This window comes from Vulpes lagopus, chromosome 1, assembly GCF_018345385.1.
Source record: "Vulpes lagopus strain Blue_001 chromosome 1, ASM1834538v1, whole genome shotgun sequence".
Taxonomy (NCBI): domain Eukaryota; kingdom Metazoa; phylum Chordata; class Mammalia; order Carnivora; family Canidae; genus Vulpes; species Vulpes lagopus.
This window is the reverse complement of record NC_054824.1, coordinates 40,486,827-40,504,875: the sequence shown is the minus strand read 5'-3', so window position 1 is coordinate 40,504,875 and position 18,049 is coordinate 40,486,827. Positions and strand designations below refer to the sequence as shown.

Here is an 18,049-nt window from a genome sequence, read left to right as displayed (position 1 = left end):
CATGGTAGTGCCGTATAGAATGAACATCTGGTTGGTTGAATACAAGATTGAATTGGCCAGATGTTTTGCACCGAAGGTATTCCTCCTATTTGAACCATCTCAACTTTTTCTAGTTGAGAATTTCCCTGTGTCAGCTGTCTTCTCTAGAGGCGACCCTTCTGTTAACCCTGAAGTTTAACCCCTTCACTTGTGCTCTTAATCTTCTCCCTGCCAGCCTCCTCTAATACCTTGATCCACCCACGATCCCTTTTGCTCTTCTGTTTTCAGTGTCCCTCTCCAAAGTATCCCGGCCTCTTAGTCTACAAGTATATACTTAATCCTTTTCTGTTCTAGAAACATTTTCCTTTGGCAGTCCCTTTTACTCCCAGACTTCCCAAAGGAATAATGTTACTGACCACTTTGACTTCCTCACACATCTGTTAACCCCCTTGTGTCTCACCAGGACTTCTTGAACACTTCTAAAATTTCTTTCAAAGTTACCGGTGACGACTGTCCTGTCTCGAATGCCCCTGACCTAAGTCTTTCTCTACACAGACTTTCTGTACCTGTTTCTCTCTACCTGTCATATTCTGCCCATCATTTTTGCCAATTTGAATCTTATATATCCTAGAAAGTTTAGTACACACCCTACCTTTTAAATACAGCCCTCACTTAAATCGTCATGCAAAATTGCTTCCTCTTTTGGTGGTTCAATATCGTTTTCATGTAATGCTGATCTCATTCTGGCTCAGATAATCTAAATGTTCCCAGGACTCATTAATATTGGGTTCAAAGGGTGTCATATTAACATCAGTGCCTAAATTGTGACGGTTTCTACTTTCTACCTGCACAACTGTAGAACCAGACCCTCTTAAAAACAACTCTTGTTATCTTGGGGAGCCCCAACTGTGTTGCACATGTGCTCATGTTCAGAAGAAAGTACACTCTTATCCTGGTGTTCTAATCTCCTTGTTTTATGCATGTTACCTTGCTTTTGTTGGGAATCCTTTCCATGAAAATGCCATTCCATGGGTCCTAGTCAACTTCTATTCGTGGCTGTTCATCCTCAGCTCTTAGGTACCAGAGTTGCTTTGTGGCTACAATTGAGTAGGGTATGTGTATATGCACTGGGAGCTTAAAGGTATGGGTTCAATCACCATCTCTCTAACAGTCCCCCAGTCCTCAAGGTTGTGCTCAAGGCACAGACCCTCACAGTGTATTTAACAAATATAAGCCAATCCACTCTTGGCACTCTTTTTTTCAGGCACTCAAAAGCTCATAGATAGGGACTAGGCATTCCTACCTATTAACTTTCACTTCTATCTCTCTTCTAATTTACCCATGATAAGAATGTAAAATCCCCTTTGTTTATGAGGTATACAGAAAAAAATATTTTATAATATGCTGTCCCTATTATTTCTCAGTTCAGCTTTGATGGCAGTGAAAGAAGAAATTCTAATAAAGTATTTTATTTGCTTCCCAAATGATGCAGAAGACTCACTAGGTGCAGGCACTGAGGATTTAAGGAGAAATAAAGACATGGTGCTTGGCGTTGAGTTATTTCTGTCTGGGAAGATAGATATGTTGACATTTAGCTATTATGGAATATAGTAGCAATCTTTAGATGTATGTATATAGATGAAGATGATGAACAGGTGAACAGATGAAGCCATTTTGAGAGAACGAGGGAAGGCTGCACGAACGATGTGTAAAATAGAGGCTGGAAGGATAAATGCAGATTTGCCAGGTGAGCCAGGGGGCCAATGTAGTTAGAGGAAGTATCATTTAAAGGTCAAGGCAGTTTGAAGAATGGTGAGAAATCCCATGTGATAGTGAACACAGTTGGTGGGAATGTGTCTGCAGGGTGGAGGAGGCTGAAAACAGAGGCTGAGGTGCTGTTCTGAGTGGACTTATGTACCAGGCTAAGGAGTTTGAACTTTACATGAAAAATAAAGTGAAAGGTAAAGGATTTTTAAGATCTGAAGAGAAACCACAGTATATCAATTAGACCTCAATAAAGCTGTTTAAAATAAAGTGAAGGTGTTAGAGCAATAGCATTACATTTTAGGAAATGAACAAACAAATAGCTGAATATATGCCACCCAGAAAATCACAGTTTTCAGTTAGATCCAAATGATCCTGAGGCAGAAGCCAAGCCCCCAGACTCAGGACCACTTGGGGGTGAGGTTTGATCCAGGATTTATTTTCTTTTTTGGGTGGAGACATCTGAAAAATTAGCCTTCCAAGCCTTTATGAAGAGCAGCTTCTCTAGTCTACCCTTGATTTTTGTTATCTGAGTGTCATGTAGTAGAAGGGCTTGTTTTCAATGGGAAGTCATTTACAATGTCACAATGAACAAGTGCTAATCATGACAGACATTGGATTATCAGAGTCATTCATCCAAGCTTTGCTTTCCCATTAATAATCTGTCTGAATTCCCTTAGCAAGCAAGCACAAAAAAACTAAGAGTTCAGAAGCTGTGGCTGTGGAACTTAAACGTCACCACCCAGCTTGTGGGGAAGGCATTTCAGACAAACCTTCCAGGCCCTGCTAGCCAAATTGCTTGTAACGTGACAGGTGATGGTGGGTGTCAGCTGGGAAAGAAATGACTTACTATAAACTCCAAGCATCTCTCACTTCACTCTCAGGAAATGTAACTTGTATCATATTTCTCTTCCTGGAAGATATTCAGAAAGTCAAAGGCCCCATTGATACTTGTAAATACGGAAGTTCTTCATAAACTCTGCCTCATGCTTATTTAGAATGGAAGAATTAATTTGGAAGCCAGTTCTTGATATTTAAAAATAGATTTTTTTCCATTTAGCTATTTCATTTTAAAAGCAAAAAAGTAAATAAATGTTGGTCTTGCTAAATATGATCTGGAAAACTCACTTCATCCCTACCAAAATAGCACTTTTAAAAAAAGGGCTTTGCTTCAAGCTTTGTGCTATGAGCTAGTTGAAGAATTACCTCTGGAACTGTGGTAATTAGTAACTAAATTTTTAAAACACTTTGCTATCCAAGTGTGTATGATGCTTGGTTTTTGGAACGCCATATATAAAATGAAATTTCTCTAGAATAATTATGTCCTCTTTCTAGTTTATGAGCACTGAAATTATAAAAGTTTGTTACTCTTCATTTTACATTTCACTTCTTGCCTCATATTACTTATTATTTAGTTAGGTAAAAGAACAAAAAAAGAAACTGGCAGTCACATTTTTTTCTTTCTAATCCCCTCTTGTTCTGCAGTTTAGTTTTGTCCTTTATTTTTTCCATACATGAGACAGAGATGTCAGTTCCCATATTACAAATTATGGTCCTTCTAGGAATACTGAACAAATACATCAAATTGAACTTGCTGTACAATAAAACTACCAATTAATATACAAAGAAGTAAATAAATTTATGAGCTTCATTATAGTCTTTATTTTTCTTGATAACAAACCATTAGAGCTTAGTCATGGAAAATAAATGAGATCTACTCCCCGATTCCATCTCCCCACAAAACAACTTTATCAATAAATATTTGCATGTACTTTAAAAGAGTGAATTATTTTTTAAGTTTCATGATTTTTTCATGCCTGCAATGCTCCCCATCTGGAAGGGAGTTTGAAAAAGCAGAGTTTATCCAGTTAGGGTATTCTTATTGGTTTCTCATTAATTGGACAGCCAGAAATGCCTGTTATTTGTTCAGCTGACATCCTTCTGTCCCTGAGAGACCAGACACTCCAACTTTATTAAGTTAACTTTGTATATAGCTATGTTTGGCATTGATTTCACACCTCAAGGGATGAATGGGATAGAAACTTACACTGATCCCCATGCCAAGAAAGCATTAATATAGAATCTGTGCTAAGGGTTCTTCTTCCATAATCATTTGAAATAGTCACATTTGTGATCATTATTTTTACACTTTAAGGAATCGCTCATCTTTTTAGTCAGGTTACCATTCTATTGATATTCTTCCTAAGGTATTAAAATCCAAATATATTTTCACACTAGTGGAATAAACACTGAGGCACTCTTTATCAGAATACTTCATGCTTTTCTTCACATAGCATAATTATTAGTATTCATGCTATTCTCATAATTTTTACAACTTCCTGCAAATTGCACTCATTTTTAAAGAAATGCTTGGTGGTAAATCCTAATTTTTCTAAGAAATGATCTCTAAAAAGTATACAGAAAATACTCCTGATTGATTATCACCTTCTGTAACATGGATATCTTTCTTAAAACCCAACAGATCATAGCCCTATTTTAAAGACATTACTGTGTGGTTTGCAATACTTACTGATCTATGCTCAAAATATGATTAGAAGAAACAACTGTAATTAACTTCCCCTCATGGATACTGGTTACCTAAGATATGCAAATGTCATAATGAATGCTTTGCTCTGAACCTCAAATGTGATTTATTGTTGTTGTTAATATTATCACAATTATAAATATTTAACTATTCATTTCTTGGTACTAATATTTGCTATTTATTTATATTCCACCCATCTCACCTATTATTCAGAAAAGCAGCTTTTTTTTTTCCTTTCCCTATAGCCGCATAACATTATTTTTAAGTCAGGTCAGTAATGAGGGAAATTTTATTCTTAACCCAGAGGATGCAAGCAACTTGATATACTGGAAAAAAACTGACCTTGGAATTAGAAGTCCCGAGTTCAAGTTCCATCCTGACCTCTGTCTAGCAGAGTGATGGTGGGAGGGAGGAGGGGAGAGAGAGAGAGAGAGAGAGAGAGAGAGATTATGAAGGAGCACAAGAGTGGAGGGAGGGAGAGGGACAAGCACTTTCCTTACGCTTCTACAAATATATTTGAAAACACTTCTATCTTCATGAAGAAGATGTTAGTTGAAAGATATTTTCTACACAGAGTTCCTTCTCTAAGTATATGGCACTTTCCTTATGCTTCCACATATACTTTGAAAATGCTTCGAGTCTCCGGCTCTATCCTAGAACCTTGAGATCATCACCTGAATTGAAGGTAGATGCTTAACCAACTGAGCCACCCAGGCACGCTGGGATGTAGAATTCTTGTAAAGGGATGTATTGAACAAAGTTCAATTTCAGTTATTTAACTAGAGGTCCATTTAATATCCATCCAATGGAGATACCTCGTAGGGATTTAGGCATGTAAGTTGACAGCACAGGCAAGGGAAATTAGTCAGGGTTAATCTTGGTTGCATCTCCCCTTTGGCATCACCTTTCTTTTTGGAACTTTCCTCTCCCAGTGCCTGAAGGTGATGCTTGTGTTGCTCAGGGATTGGGACAATGACATTTTGGCCTTCTAACTCGGGCATTTCCTGCTCTGGATTTATTCCTCCTTCTCTGTCAACTTCCTTGCTTTATCACAAGTTCATAGATCTCTTCTATTCTTTCCAAGGTGATAATTAATTATTAGACAATTTTTTAGTATTATATGACCAGTTTTTAGGGACTATTTTAGTGGTAATAACAGAGCTTATGTTTTATAAATACAAGGATTTTCCAGAGAGGAAGAAAGCTCTAATAGTAGAGTATTAGGTATTTTGGCTTGTAAGAAAAAGTACTTCATAGTTAGGGAGAATCTACATTCATACCATGTATACAAAAGACAGCGGATGTAGAGCCCTATTTAATAACAATTACATATACAAAGAATGGTTAGATATTTCTTCCATCTCATGCCAAGATCTTTCCTGTAATACAGATTTCTTTTTTAGATATCATCATTTTATTTACATTTTTAAGAGATTTTAAATAAATTTTGATCAGCAAAGGGTTTTTCATTAATCAAGTGAGAATATCTAGAGAATGTGGGCTGTAGGCTATGTAGACAAATATGGCCTATTCTTAAAGTCCTGTATGGTAAACTCCTTCATGTTTAATAAAATGTTCATTTGTATCCAACTTCATAAGTATAGGTACTAGTACTTTGTAATAAGATATTCTGTTTGAAGTATATGGAGAAAATATTGGGAAAAGTGTATTTTCATTTGAAGGTTCTTTCATCTTTTCTTATTGCCTCAGTGACTGAACTATTCTGAAGGCTTTAGATAGGCAGTTATAGACTACTATGATTTTTTGCCTCCCATAATAGAAAAAAATATTTTTATTGTTAATTCTCCCTCATCTCTGACCTTGAAAAATATCAGATTACTTTATAGTTCACTTTAAAGAACAGAATTATTTTTTCCTAACCTGAAAATAGTAGTGTTGTTTTATAAATGGTCATTAATACAATTTATGCTCTTTGTAAAAAGTGAGGAAGTAGAGAAAATATAAAGAGAATTTAAAAATCTCTCTATTAACACTAAGAAGGAAGTGCTGTAATGTTAAGATCTTTAGGAAATCAATTTTTTAGTGGGATCAAATCTCACTGGTTCTCAGATCTGGACATTGGCTTCTGCCATAGCTGGTCTCTATAAGGAGCCCCACTTTTGATTCTCCGCCACTTCCTCTAGAGTTAATAGTGTTTCTTTCCACTTTATGATTGAACAGAGGGCTGCTATACGTATAGAGAACATCAGAGAGCAGATGAAAACTACATTTTAGATTTTTTTCAACATTGAAATAAATTATAAGTTCAAAGGAGCCTAAAATATGTGAATTATGAGACTTCAGAGACACTCCAGATCATATCTAGAACTAGTTCTCTCAGGGGCTAGTGTAAAGAGAACTCTGCAGGCAGCAAATTTCCTTTGGCACCTTTGGATAATTTGGAAAGACTTAATTTAGCTCTCAGGGACTTTTACTTAGTCACATTAAAACAATTTATTTTAGATTGAACATTTTGTTAATTTGATATATTTTTGCTCTCAGCTGTCCATGAATATTTAGGTGACTTTCATTAATATGAAGAAATGTAAACAATGGGAAATAAAAGATTAATTATACTTAAATTTCACTAAACTTTGAGCTCTTCAAATCTAGGTTAGTATTAATTTATATGGATGAATTTTCCATGTATAGCATTGAACTATATACAATGTGTACAAAATGGAGGGAAGGTAAAAAATATCCCAATGAAAATTTATATATATATATATATATGAATTAGTTCAGCAAGTAAAGATCAACAATATTTTTCTTAATGGGAATATCATGAATAAGCAGTGGATAGAATTTCTTATAGGAAATTACACTTCATTCAAAAATATTCAAGCATGGGTATCTTACACATGGCAAGCTGTCATTATATCTCTCTGGTAGCAGAACAGTAATCTAATATGGCCTCTTTTATAATAGAAACTTTGGCAAGACCCAGTGAAATTATTCTGTGTCACATTAAGTGTGCTTGTGTGGTATAAACAAGAAACATAGTCTATAAGAGCTGAAATGTTTTGTAATGTATTGTTTTTAAAAGAGAAAAGAGAAATTTTTCTTCAAAATACAGTTTTGGCAAGCAAAATCACTTTTGGCTTTGAAAGTAGAACAAGAACTACTGAAAGGAAAATACAATAATTATAAGGATTTTAATCCATTATAAACCTAGGCTAAGAAAATATCAATTTTCCTGTAAACATAACTAAATTTATTTCAGTGTATTATTTTAAGACTGTATTTATTTTATATTAACATTATATTAGTAGTATTTTGTTTTGTTATTTTTTGTCACAGAAGGAACCTTTCAAGAGATATATTTTCAATTTTTGAATCAGATTATAAATTACTGAAAAATAATTACATTTTGTTTTATGAAATATTAAAGAATTCTATCAAAATTAAGTTTGTCTGTTTCGTTTGCTAAATCAATCATTAATTTAACAAATAGTTATAAGGTGCTGTGGTGGCACTGCACTTGGGCTTTGTGGATGATACAGAGATAGATTAAATGTTTCTTTGCCTTCAAAGAGTTTGCAATCTCATGAAGAGATGTGATGGGTGCTTGTATGTCTAAAATCCTAACTAGTGAGAAGAAAGGTGTTTTCATGATTTTTTGCTTTGTCACATCATCAAGAATGCTAACATAAGCAGTCACTGTTTTCACTTCATTTGCCCAGTGCTGATCTGGACAGTGTTTATGAAAATTCTGAGTTTATTGCCAAAATGAAAACTTTAAACTTTTCAGATAAAAATCTGGGTAATTTGGCTTCTCTTGAGTTGGGATCATCTGGCAACACCGTGCCCACATTCCTATAAAGTAGCAGTTGCCCCCTATAGATGGGTTGGGCTTTAAGTTTCCTCCAGTCTACACCTGTGATGTCTACATGAGGATGGATATTGGTTGCTGTTATTAACTCACTTCCTCTCTTTTTTATTTTTTATAAAATTCTTAAGAGTAAAGTGAAATTTTCTTGTATTTCTATCCAAGATGGAATAACCACAGCTAGACTGAGAGGGCGATATGGTTTTTTTAGTTTGTTTGTTTTTTAGATAGCTTATATCTGAATTCAGTCCATTAATTGATTAATTACATTACATTTATTGAGTACCCACCTTGTACAGGTACTGTACTAGATGCTGGGAACAAAAATGTGAATAGAATAGATGAAGAACCTCAGGAAGCTTATATTCCAGTTTCCTGGCTAGGCTCTATAGGCATGTGGTTGTGACCCTTGGATTATATCAGTGAAGAAAGGATATCTTCAGTGTTAATGATTTGAACATCAGAAGGATTGAGGGGACTAGGGATTGAGAAGAGGCCATGGATTAGCTGATTGGAAATGCTTTTAGAATGCAAGAGAGTGAAGGACTAAATAGGTAACAACAATATAGATGTTAAAATAGTCATGTAAAAAGGATGGTGGATAGATGGGAGGGTGATATAATGGTGTAGCGAAGTTGGAGAAAGTTTTGTCTATTTTGTAGCAGGGGGAAGATATGCATGTGCTTGTAAACCAAGATCAAAAGGGCATTGGAGAGGGAGAGGTTGAAGATTTGAAAGGACTTTTAACCCTCAAAATGCAAAATTGACTGTAGGAAGGGAGTTATAACAAAAGAAAGAAAGATTACAATACATCCTTTGAAGACAAAAGTGTTTGGGAGAGGTTAGAACTTATATATTGTTGGGCTGGAGTTTCTAGTGAGATCTGGGCCAGTTGACCTCAGTGGACACCCGAGAGACTTAATGACTAGGGGAACCAGCCTCTGCAGAAGCTGGTGAGGGATGTGGGTATGGATGTAGTGTACCCCTCTTTCCTTATACAACCAGACAAAGAGGTTTATTAGATTTATTAGTGAGAGAAATTGAGCCAGAGATCCTCCGGATGGAAGATAAACAGGGTAGTGAAGGCAGGAAAGAGGCATGTCACTAAAAAGAATGATGAAGCAAAGGTTCTGTACCCAACTGCAGGACTCCCACATACCCACTGTGCTTCTAGAATGCCTGCATCCAGATAAATACTTTTTACCAAGTAGGACATAGACAGATTTTTCTTTAGAGAAACTGAATGCCCCTAAAGAACAAATCTTTCCAAATTCACATTTGAGAGACTCTCAGTGAACTCTGCCAGCTGATCATGCTATGCGGTGAAGTTGATTATTAACACACTGTGCCAGCAAACATGGAGTTTGCAATCAAAGTTCAGTGCTTCGGGGATCCCTGGGTGGCTCACCAGTTTGGTGCCTGCCTTTGGCCCAGAGCGTGATCCTAGAGTCCTGGGATTGAGTCCCATGTCAGGCTCCCTGCATGGAGCCTGCTTCTCCCTCAGCCTCTCTCTCTCTGTTTCTCATGAATAAATAAATAAAATCTTAAGAAAAAAAGTTCAGTGCTTCATCCTTCATTTTATAGGATTTATAAAAAAAAGTCAGAAATTAGAATATAGCTTCCAGCATGGATGAGAGAGGCCAAACTATCAAACAGGAAAAACTAAGCTGGATGAAATGAAGATATTCAGTGATGCACAGATAAACATTAAAAAAAAAACCCCACCTAATTGATTATTCCAAGGATTTGAAATACCACTTTCAGGATATTTTTAAAAAGAGAACAAAAGAGAATCTTGGTAATAATAACAAAAATTGGTGTTGAATAGATGGATTGGAAAATAAATCAGGGAAATATCCCAGAGAGTAGAATAGTAGAATAAATAAGGAGAAAGCAGAATAAATAAGGACATGAAAGAATATGAGCTTTCTTAAAAGAAAACCAGATCCTTAGAGTATGTGTGAAATGCTTCCAAAAGAGTTCCCGAAAGAGGGAATAAGAGAAGGTTATATGGAAAAAATAATAAAAATTTACAAAAGTTTTTTTTCAGTAATGTACACCTCATATTCAAAGACATGTTCAGTGCAATGAATGGAAAGAAAATCCCTGGAAATAGTGTAGTCAAATTCCAGAACAGTTGAAATAATGGTATGATCCTAAAAGCATGAAGGTGGAGAGTAGGGTAAAGAAGGCGGGAAATTAGAATAAAGATGGAGAAACAAGTTACTGAACGTGGCGGGTGGGGGGGGGGCACTTACTGTGTGGGTTGAGGTTTCTTTTTTAAAAGCAGTTTTGATATGGCTAACTAGTTCAAAATGTTCACTTGAAGTTTATGTTTTGGCATCACCTCTCAACTATACCTGTGCTCACCCTCAGGTTTATAGGTGGTCCCAAAGAGAAATGGCAGCCATCAAAGCCACATTATTTTGTTATCTATCTATTTATTTGGGTACACAAGAGTTTTTTTTTTTTTAAGCTGTATACCCAACATGCGACTCAGGCTCACAACCCTGAGATCAAGAGCCCCATGCTTCACCAGCTGAGCCAGCCAGGTGCTTTCACAGGAGTTTTTATTATTCTATTTTTATGTGGTTCAAAAATTACATAAGAACAATTTTTAAGATTGTATAGATAATAAAGAGAAATATACAGATAAACTTTAGCACCTATATGGGCTTGAGGCTATTTTATATAGTCATTCACTCTATTGTCTGGTATAAAGAAAGATGAGTGGTCAGTTTAGTAACATGAAACAAAATGGAAAAAACAGTCTCTCTGAAGTCCCTCTTACTGGTCATGGCACTACTTCTACCCTGGCTTCTTCACCACCCATCCAGCTCTTTTACACATACATAGTCTTATATTTTTCCAATGAGTATTTATTATTAAGCCATAATTCAGAATCCCAGGGTAGGGATCACCATGTACCCAGGTCCCCCTTCACCAAAAAGGATAGAAGGATAAGAAAAGGATAGAAGACAAAGGAGAGGTGGGTAGAGCCAGTTCAGATCTTCCCAGGAGATGTGCCTGCTGCCTCACAGTTGTCCCAGGATGACATTCAGGCTATGGGACAGAGGATTTGTACACACGGCAGGATCATTCACATATGGAGACATCACCCCCTTTAGCAGTCATTGTCTTCTCACAGCAGTGGAAGTCCAGATAGTTCTGCCAGCAGTTCCTGGTCTGGTTTTGGTTGGGGGAGCAGCTGCCAAAAAAGACAGTCTGGTAGTTCTTTATTTTGAACCTGGTGCCTTCTGCCATGGTGCTGACTCCTAAAGACACCCCTGAAGCAGCTCATAGCTCAACGTGACTCCCAGCAAAGATGACAGAGTCAGACTGGAATTGGAATTAACATTTTGTTTGCTTTTTAATGAACAATGTTACTTAAAGCAGTACAGTAATGTTCATTTTGAAATTTAGTTTAATAATGACCATTAGTTTAATAAATCATTGTGAAATTTAGTTTAATAATAAACTTTAGAAAATTCCATTTAGAAACTTTGTTTTATTTTTATGGGAAAAAATTATTGTATTACAAAGAACTTCATACTTAGATTTTCATCTTCGGTTTTCTCACAATAATTCTTTGTTTTTCTTTCCCAGTAAGATATTTCCCAAAGGCCTTCCTGACGAGTATGCAATAGAAACTATATTTCGTGTAAGAAGAAGCACCAAAAAGGAACGGTGGTTTCTGTGGCAGGTTTTAAACCAGCAGAATATACCACAGGTAAGGAACCATAGAGTTGTGCTGACTAGTTTTCTTTTATGTGGTTATGCCAGGTGAATCTTGGAATGATGTGCCCAAATTTGGAAGCAAATCTAGCATCTGAATATTCTTTCATTTAGAGGAATCATCAATAGGGAAATGCAAGTATTCTCATAGTCAAGATGCTCTTGCTGAGATCTGTAATATGATTCACATTTTGTCTAAAGACACTCAGACAACCCTTCTTTCACAACTGCTTCATTGCCATTAAGTCCACCTCACTAATAACTTCTTTATGTCCTATCATTTCTGATACATATTATTTTTAAGGCTGTTCATTGTTTCATTTGGAAGTCCTTAGTGAGTGAAGAGGTGGGATATAAATATTGATTCCACCAATAAAAAGGTATTGAACACATGCTGTATGCTAATTAGTGACAAAGAGAAGAGATTTTTAGAAGCATAGTTCCTTTCACAGGAAGCATAAAGTCTAAGGGGATGGCATGTAGGAGAACAATATACTACAGCATAATCACAGTGTGACGGGTGCAATGGTAGAGGTAAGCTCAGAACTGACTGGGGACTATGGGAGCATAGAAAGGGACAGCTTCCTAAAATGGGCCATGAGGAAGAGGAATCCAGGAGTACTTGTATAAAAGATGGCATTTGGGCAAAAAGATGAGTGTGCAAGGACTCTAGGGGGAAAGATGAACCTCAATATTACTTATTAGCACCTTACATTTGTGTTTATTTCTATACACATCCACTGAGATTTTTTTTATTTCACTGGACTTTTAATATGTTAATACCATCACAATTTTATGATGGAAGATGAACTAAACTGAAAAGAGTATATCCTTTATGTAAAGGCATTTATTTCTGCACCATGTAAATTATCAGTTTCAAGAAGTCAATCTTAGTTTGCATGCTAAGACAAGTGATTCTATTCTTTTTCTTTTTAAATAAAGTAACATTTAATTCTTGAATTGCTCATACAGAATTATATATATACTTAGATATACACTTACATATAAATATATACCTTCAGATGTTCTCTCAAGAAAGGAGCATATTACATTTGCCAGAATACCACATTATTTAAAACATTTTTGTAGCTGGATCTTTGCTGTTCTTTTGTATTAACAAATCTGGTGGACATGGGTATCATCTAAAACATTTTACTAAGTTCCTCAATCATACTAACGTGCATCACTGATTTTTTATTTGTATACTTTAGTAATTTTGAACCCTGGTTTTAAACATTTAAAGCTAATTTGCATTTTTGCAGGTTTCTATAGTAGTTGATGGCGGAAAGAAGGTGGTGGAATTTATGTTCCAGGCTGCTGAGGGAGATGTGTTGAACTACATTTTTAAAAATCGAGAACTCCGTCCTTTGTTTGATCGCCAATGGCATAAACTTGGCATTGGTATACAATCCTGGGGCATTTCACTCTATATGGATTGTAATTTAATTGCAAGCCGGCATATAGATGAGAAGGACACTGTGGACCTTCGTGGAAGGACTGTTATTGCTGCACGAGCTTCTGATGGCAAGCCTGTGGACGTGAGTTGTGATGTTGGTTATGGAACTTTCTAAATTAGATACCTTATTAAAACCTTCTTTCTTTAATTACTATGTAATACATTCCCTTCTCAACACTGTTTAAATTAGCCATCAGATGTGTGAAGCATAGCTATGTATTTCCAACTGTATTTTCACATATATTATCTTCTATTTTCACCCATTTTCTTCAGCCTGTGAATTTAAAAGAACTAGGTCATGCCTTAAAAAATGAGATTCGTACAATTAAATTCTAGTAAAAATGCACCATATGATACCAAAAAAATCAGCTTGAATAAGCTTATATGTTTTGAATAGAAAAGTCTGGGAAAAGATGAACTTTAAGTTAAATGGTCCCAGATTATCTGATGTTTCCATTCAAGAACAATAGGCTGTTTTATTCATCCTCAGAATAGCAACAGTTTTGTATTGCAGGTTATTTCTCATGAGCCTATAAAGGTTTTTCAAGGTTCTGCTTTGGATGAGAACAATTGGCTAGTAATCCCCTTTCAGATGAAAAGGTCCTTTAAAAGTCATATTTGATGCTCAGGTAATAATAGATTTATTATTGATTTCCCTAGAAAAGAAGGCCTATAATCCTAAAAATGTGAGATATCTCCAAATTTCATGACTTCAGTTTTTCTAATGGGTGGAATGATGAGAAACCCCATAAAAGTAACCTGAATGTAGGCCACCAATAACAATTGCTAATGCATGTAACAGTTCAAATTTGTTTCAGAAGTACAATTCTATACAAATACATATTTAGACAGTGTATTTTTTTCTAAATGCCCCTGTGGAAGAATCATGATAGGTAATTATTAGGTGGATAAATATAATATGTGTGTGTGTACATGCACACACACATCTATATATATACTATACATACAAACATATATATTCAATAAAATATTTTTTAACTATTTTCTCTTAGAAACATACATACATATATATTCAATAAAACATTTTTTAACTATTTTCTCTTAGAAATAGGAAACAAATCAGTGAGAATGTCATAACTAGAGCTCAGTGATGATCAGCAAAATAGGCCAGAGTAGGAAAAACCAATCATGGAGGCAAGACATCATGAGATTTTGTAGAGTGAGCTGGTTTAGGGATCAGACAGATGTGGTTGTAAATCCTAGCTCATCTACTTAACTGTAATGATCTACTAATTTATCTTGTTAGCTGTTAGCTTAATATCCTCAGTTTAAAAATAGTATTGGTAAAGTTCCTTCTTTATAATTGTATAGAGCAGTAATTGCTCTGTATAACTGTATAATTGTATAGACCCTGGCCTAAGAGAATGGGGAAAAGTCCTGCTTCTCTTGCTCTCAGAGATCTAAAAGACTAACGGAAGGATCAAAGTTTATATCAGTAAATAACGGCTGCCAATAACAATAACAATATTAACTGTAACACAACAGTACCTTTCAGAAAGTTGTCTCCAAAGGCAAGGGAGGAAGTCGAGACCAGCAGTTAGAACATAAGAGATGTAACTTTCAGCAGCAGGTGGAGAGTAGGTAGGAAGACAATTCAGGGAATCCTAGCAACAGTGCTAGAGAGTGGCACCTGCTGCAAGTACCAAAGTTGGGGATTGGAACCTCTTACAGGCCTAATGAGAGCAAAGTGGGCTGTTTCTAGAGGGACTGAAAGAACTAAGAGCACACTGAGATTAATTCAGAACTTTTGTGGGCAGATGGCAATGAGAGAGGAATAAGTTATTGCAAGAGCAGGGTCCAGGCTCAGAGCTTGCCCTCTGAAGGTTGAGTGCTGTGTCCTGTGTCTTCTTAACTTCTCCCCCAAGAAAAAGTTAAGCCCAGAACCTGAGGCTGAAAAATATCAGATGTGTTCTCTAAAAAGACACATGTAGGAACACCTAGGTGGCTCAGTGTTTGAGCATCTGCCTTTGTCTTAGGGCATGATCCTGGAATCGCCAGATTGAGTCCCATATCAGGCTCCCCACAAGGGTCCTGCTTCTCCCTTTGCCTATGTCTCTGCCTCTCTCTGTGTCTCTCATGAATAAATAAATTTACAAAATAAAATCTTTAAAAAATTTTTAAAAATACACAATGTAAAAATTATAGTATTACAAAGTTTTCACAGTTTAGTGTGGCATCTTAAATTCATTTGAGGGTAAAATTAATACCCAAAACGAGGAGACAGAGGGCTATGTTCAAAATGAAAGAACAGGACAAAATGACAGAGATCTAAATGAAATGAAGATAAGTAACATGCCTTATAAAGAATATGGTAATAGTACAGATACTAACTGGATTTGAGAAAATCATGGAAAATCTCAGTGATACCCTTAACAAAAAGTTATAAAACATAAAAAGGAAGCAATCAGAGATGAAGAGCTCAATAACTTAAATTAAAAATACACTAGATGGAATAAGTCATAGACAAGAGGAAGCACAAGAAAAGATCAGTGACCTAGAGGACAGAGTAATGAAAAACAATCAAACTGAACAAGAGAGATAAAAGGAATAATAAAAAATAAAAATAGACTTAGGGAATTCAGCAACATCATCAAGTATAATGATATTCACGTTATAGGGATTCTAGAAGGAGAAGAGAAAGAAAAGGGAACAGGAAATCTATTTGAAGAAATAATAGTTGAAAATTTCCTGAATCTGAGGAAGGAAACAGAAATCTAGGTCAAGGATAAACAAGAGCCCCCAGCAAAATCAACCCAAAGAGGTCCACACCAAGATACATCATAGTTAAAATGGCAAAAAGTAGCGATAGAGAATTTTAAAAGCGGCAAGAGAAAACAGTTGCATACAAGGGAACCCCACCTAAGGCTGTCAGTTGGTTTTTTTTCAGCAGAAACTTTGCACACTAGTGAAGAGTGGCATGATATATTCAAAGTATGGAAGGGAAAAAAACCTGCAGCCAAGAATATGCTATCCAACAAGGCTATCACTAGAAGGAGAGTTAAAGAGTTTTCTAACAAACAAATGTTAAAGGAATTCATGACCACAAAACCAGCCCTACAAGAAATGTTGACTGGAAAGGAAAGATCATAAGTAGGAGTAGGAAAAGTAGGAAACACAGGAGTGGTAAAATCTTATATCTATGAGAATCGATGAAAATCGGTCAAAGGATTCATAAAATAAAAGGATATAAAGTATATCATCATATACCAAAAATGTAAGGGGGAAAAGAGTAAAGATTGGGTTCAAACATAAATGACCATAAACTTAATATAGACTACTATATGCATAATACGTTATATATAAACCTAATAGTAACCATTAATCAAAAACCAATAATAGATATGCAAAAAATAAAGAGAAAGGAATCCATGTATATCCCTAAAGAAAGCCAGCAAACTGAGGGAGAATAAAGCAAGAGAAGAAAGGAACAGAGAAGAACTACAAAAACAATCATAAAACAAGTAACAAAATGGCAATAAGCACAGACCTATCAATAATTAATTTGAATGTAAGTGGACTAAATGCTCAATCAAGATATAGAGTAATGGAATGGAAAAAGAAAAAGACCAACCTATATGCTGCCTATAAGAAACTCATTTCAAACCTATAGAAACATGCAGATTGAAAGTGGGAAGGAATAGAAAAGCATTTGCCATACAAACAGAAGTGAAAAGAAAGATAGCAATATTTGTATCAGACAAATTAGACTTTCAAACAAGGACTAGCAAGAAACAAAGAAGGATACTATATAATCATAAAAGGAACAATCCAACAAGGAGATATAACAACTGTAAATACTTATGCATCCGATATGGAAGATCCCAAATACATAAAGTTGCTAGTCACAAACATAAAGGAAGTAATTGATAGGAATACAATAATAATAGGGGACATTAATATTATTAATTAATAATAATAGGGGATAGATAATCCAAACAGAAAATTAACAAGGAAATGGCTTTGAATGACACATTGGACCTGATCAAGCTAACAGATATATTCAGAATATTCCATCGTAAAACAGCAAATACACACTCTTTTCAAGTGCACGTGAAACATTCTCCAAAATAGATTACATATTAGGCCACAAAGCAAGTCTCAACAAATTAAAAAAGATCAAAGTCATATATCATGGATTTTTTCCCGACCATAATGCTATGAAACTAGAAATCAACCACAAGAAAAAAATGTGGAAAAATACAAATACATGAAGGTTAAATAATATGCTTCTAAAAATGAATGAGTGGGTGAACCAAGAAATTAAAAAGGAAATTAAAAGATATATGTAGACAAATGAAAACACAACAGTCCAAAATCTTTGAAATACAGCAAAGTGGTTCTAAGAGGGAAGTTTATAGCAGTGCAGGCCTATCTGAAGAAGCAAGAAAAATCTCAAATAAACAATCTAACCTTACACCTAAAGGAGCTAGAAAAAAGGACAAACAAAACCCAAAAGCAGCAGAAGGAAGAAAATAAAAAATATTAGAGCAGAAATACATGAGATAGAAACTATAAGAACAATAGAACAGTTCAGTGAAACTAGGATCTGGTTCTGGAAAACATCAACAGAATTGATAAACCTCTAGCCAGACTCATCAAAGGCGGGGGGGGGGAGCGGGGGGGAGAAATATTGAGAGAGAACTCAAACAAAATCAAATGAAAAAGGAGAAATAAAAACTGACATCACAGAAATACAAATGATTGTAAGAGAATATTATAA

The 18,049-nt window shown here is 35.5% G+C and overlaps 1 protein-coding gene across 2 annotated transcripts in view; it reads left to right on the top strand.

Annotated features, from left to right (window-relative positions):
* COL19A1 (collagen type XIX alpha 1 chain) overlaps positions 1-18,049 on the top strand; it is a 317,390-nt gene that overhangs the window by 30,803 nt on the left and 268,538 nt on the right. For both annotated transcript variants that reach the window (XR_005990424.1, XM_041772509.1), the window contains exons 5-6: positions 11,724-11,847; positions 13,115-13,390. Coding sequence is in view for 1 of the 2 variants with exons in the window: in XM_041772509.1 (XP_041628443.1) it covers positions 11,724-11,847; positions 13,115-13,390 (400 nt within the window). In the remaining variant the exon portion in view is untranslated. The remainder of the gene's footprint in view (positions 1-11,723; positions 11,848-13,114; positions 13,391-18,049) is intronic.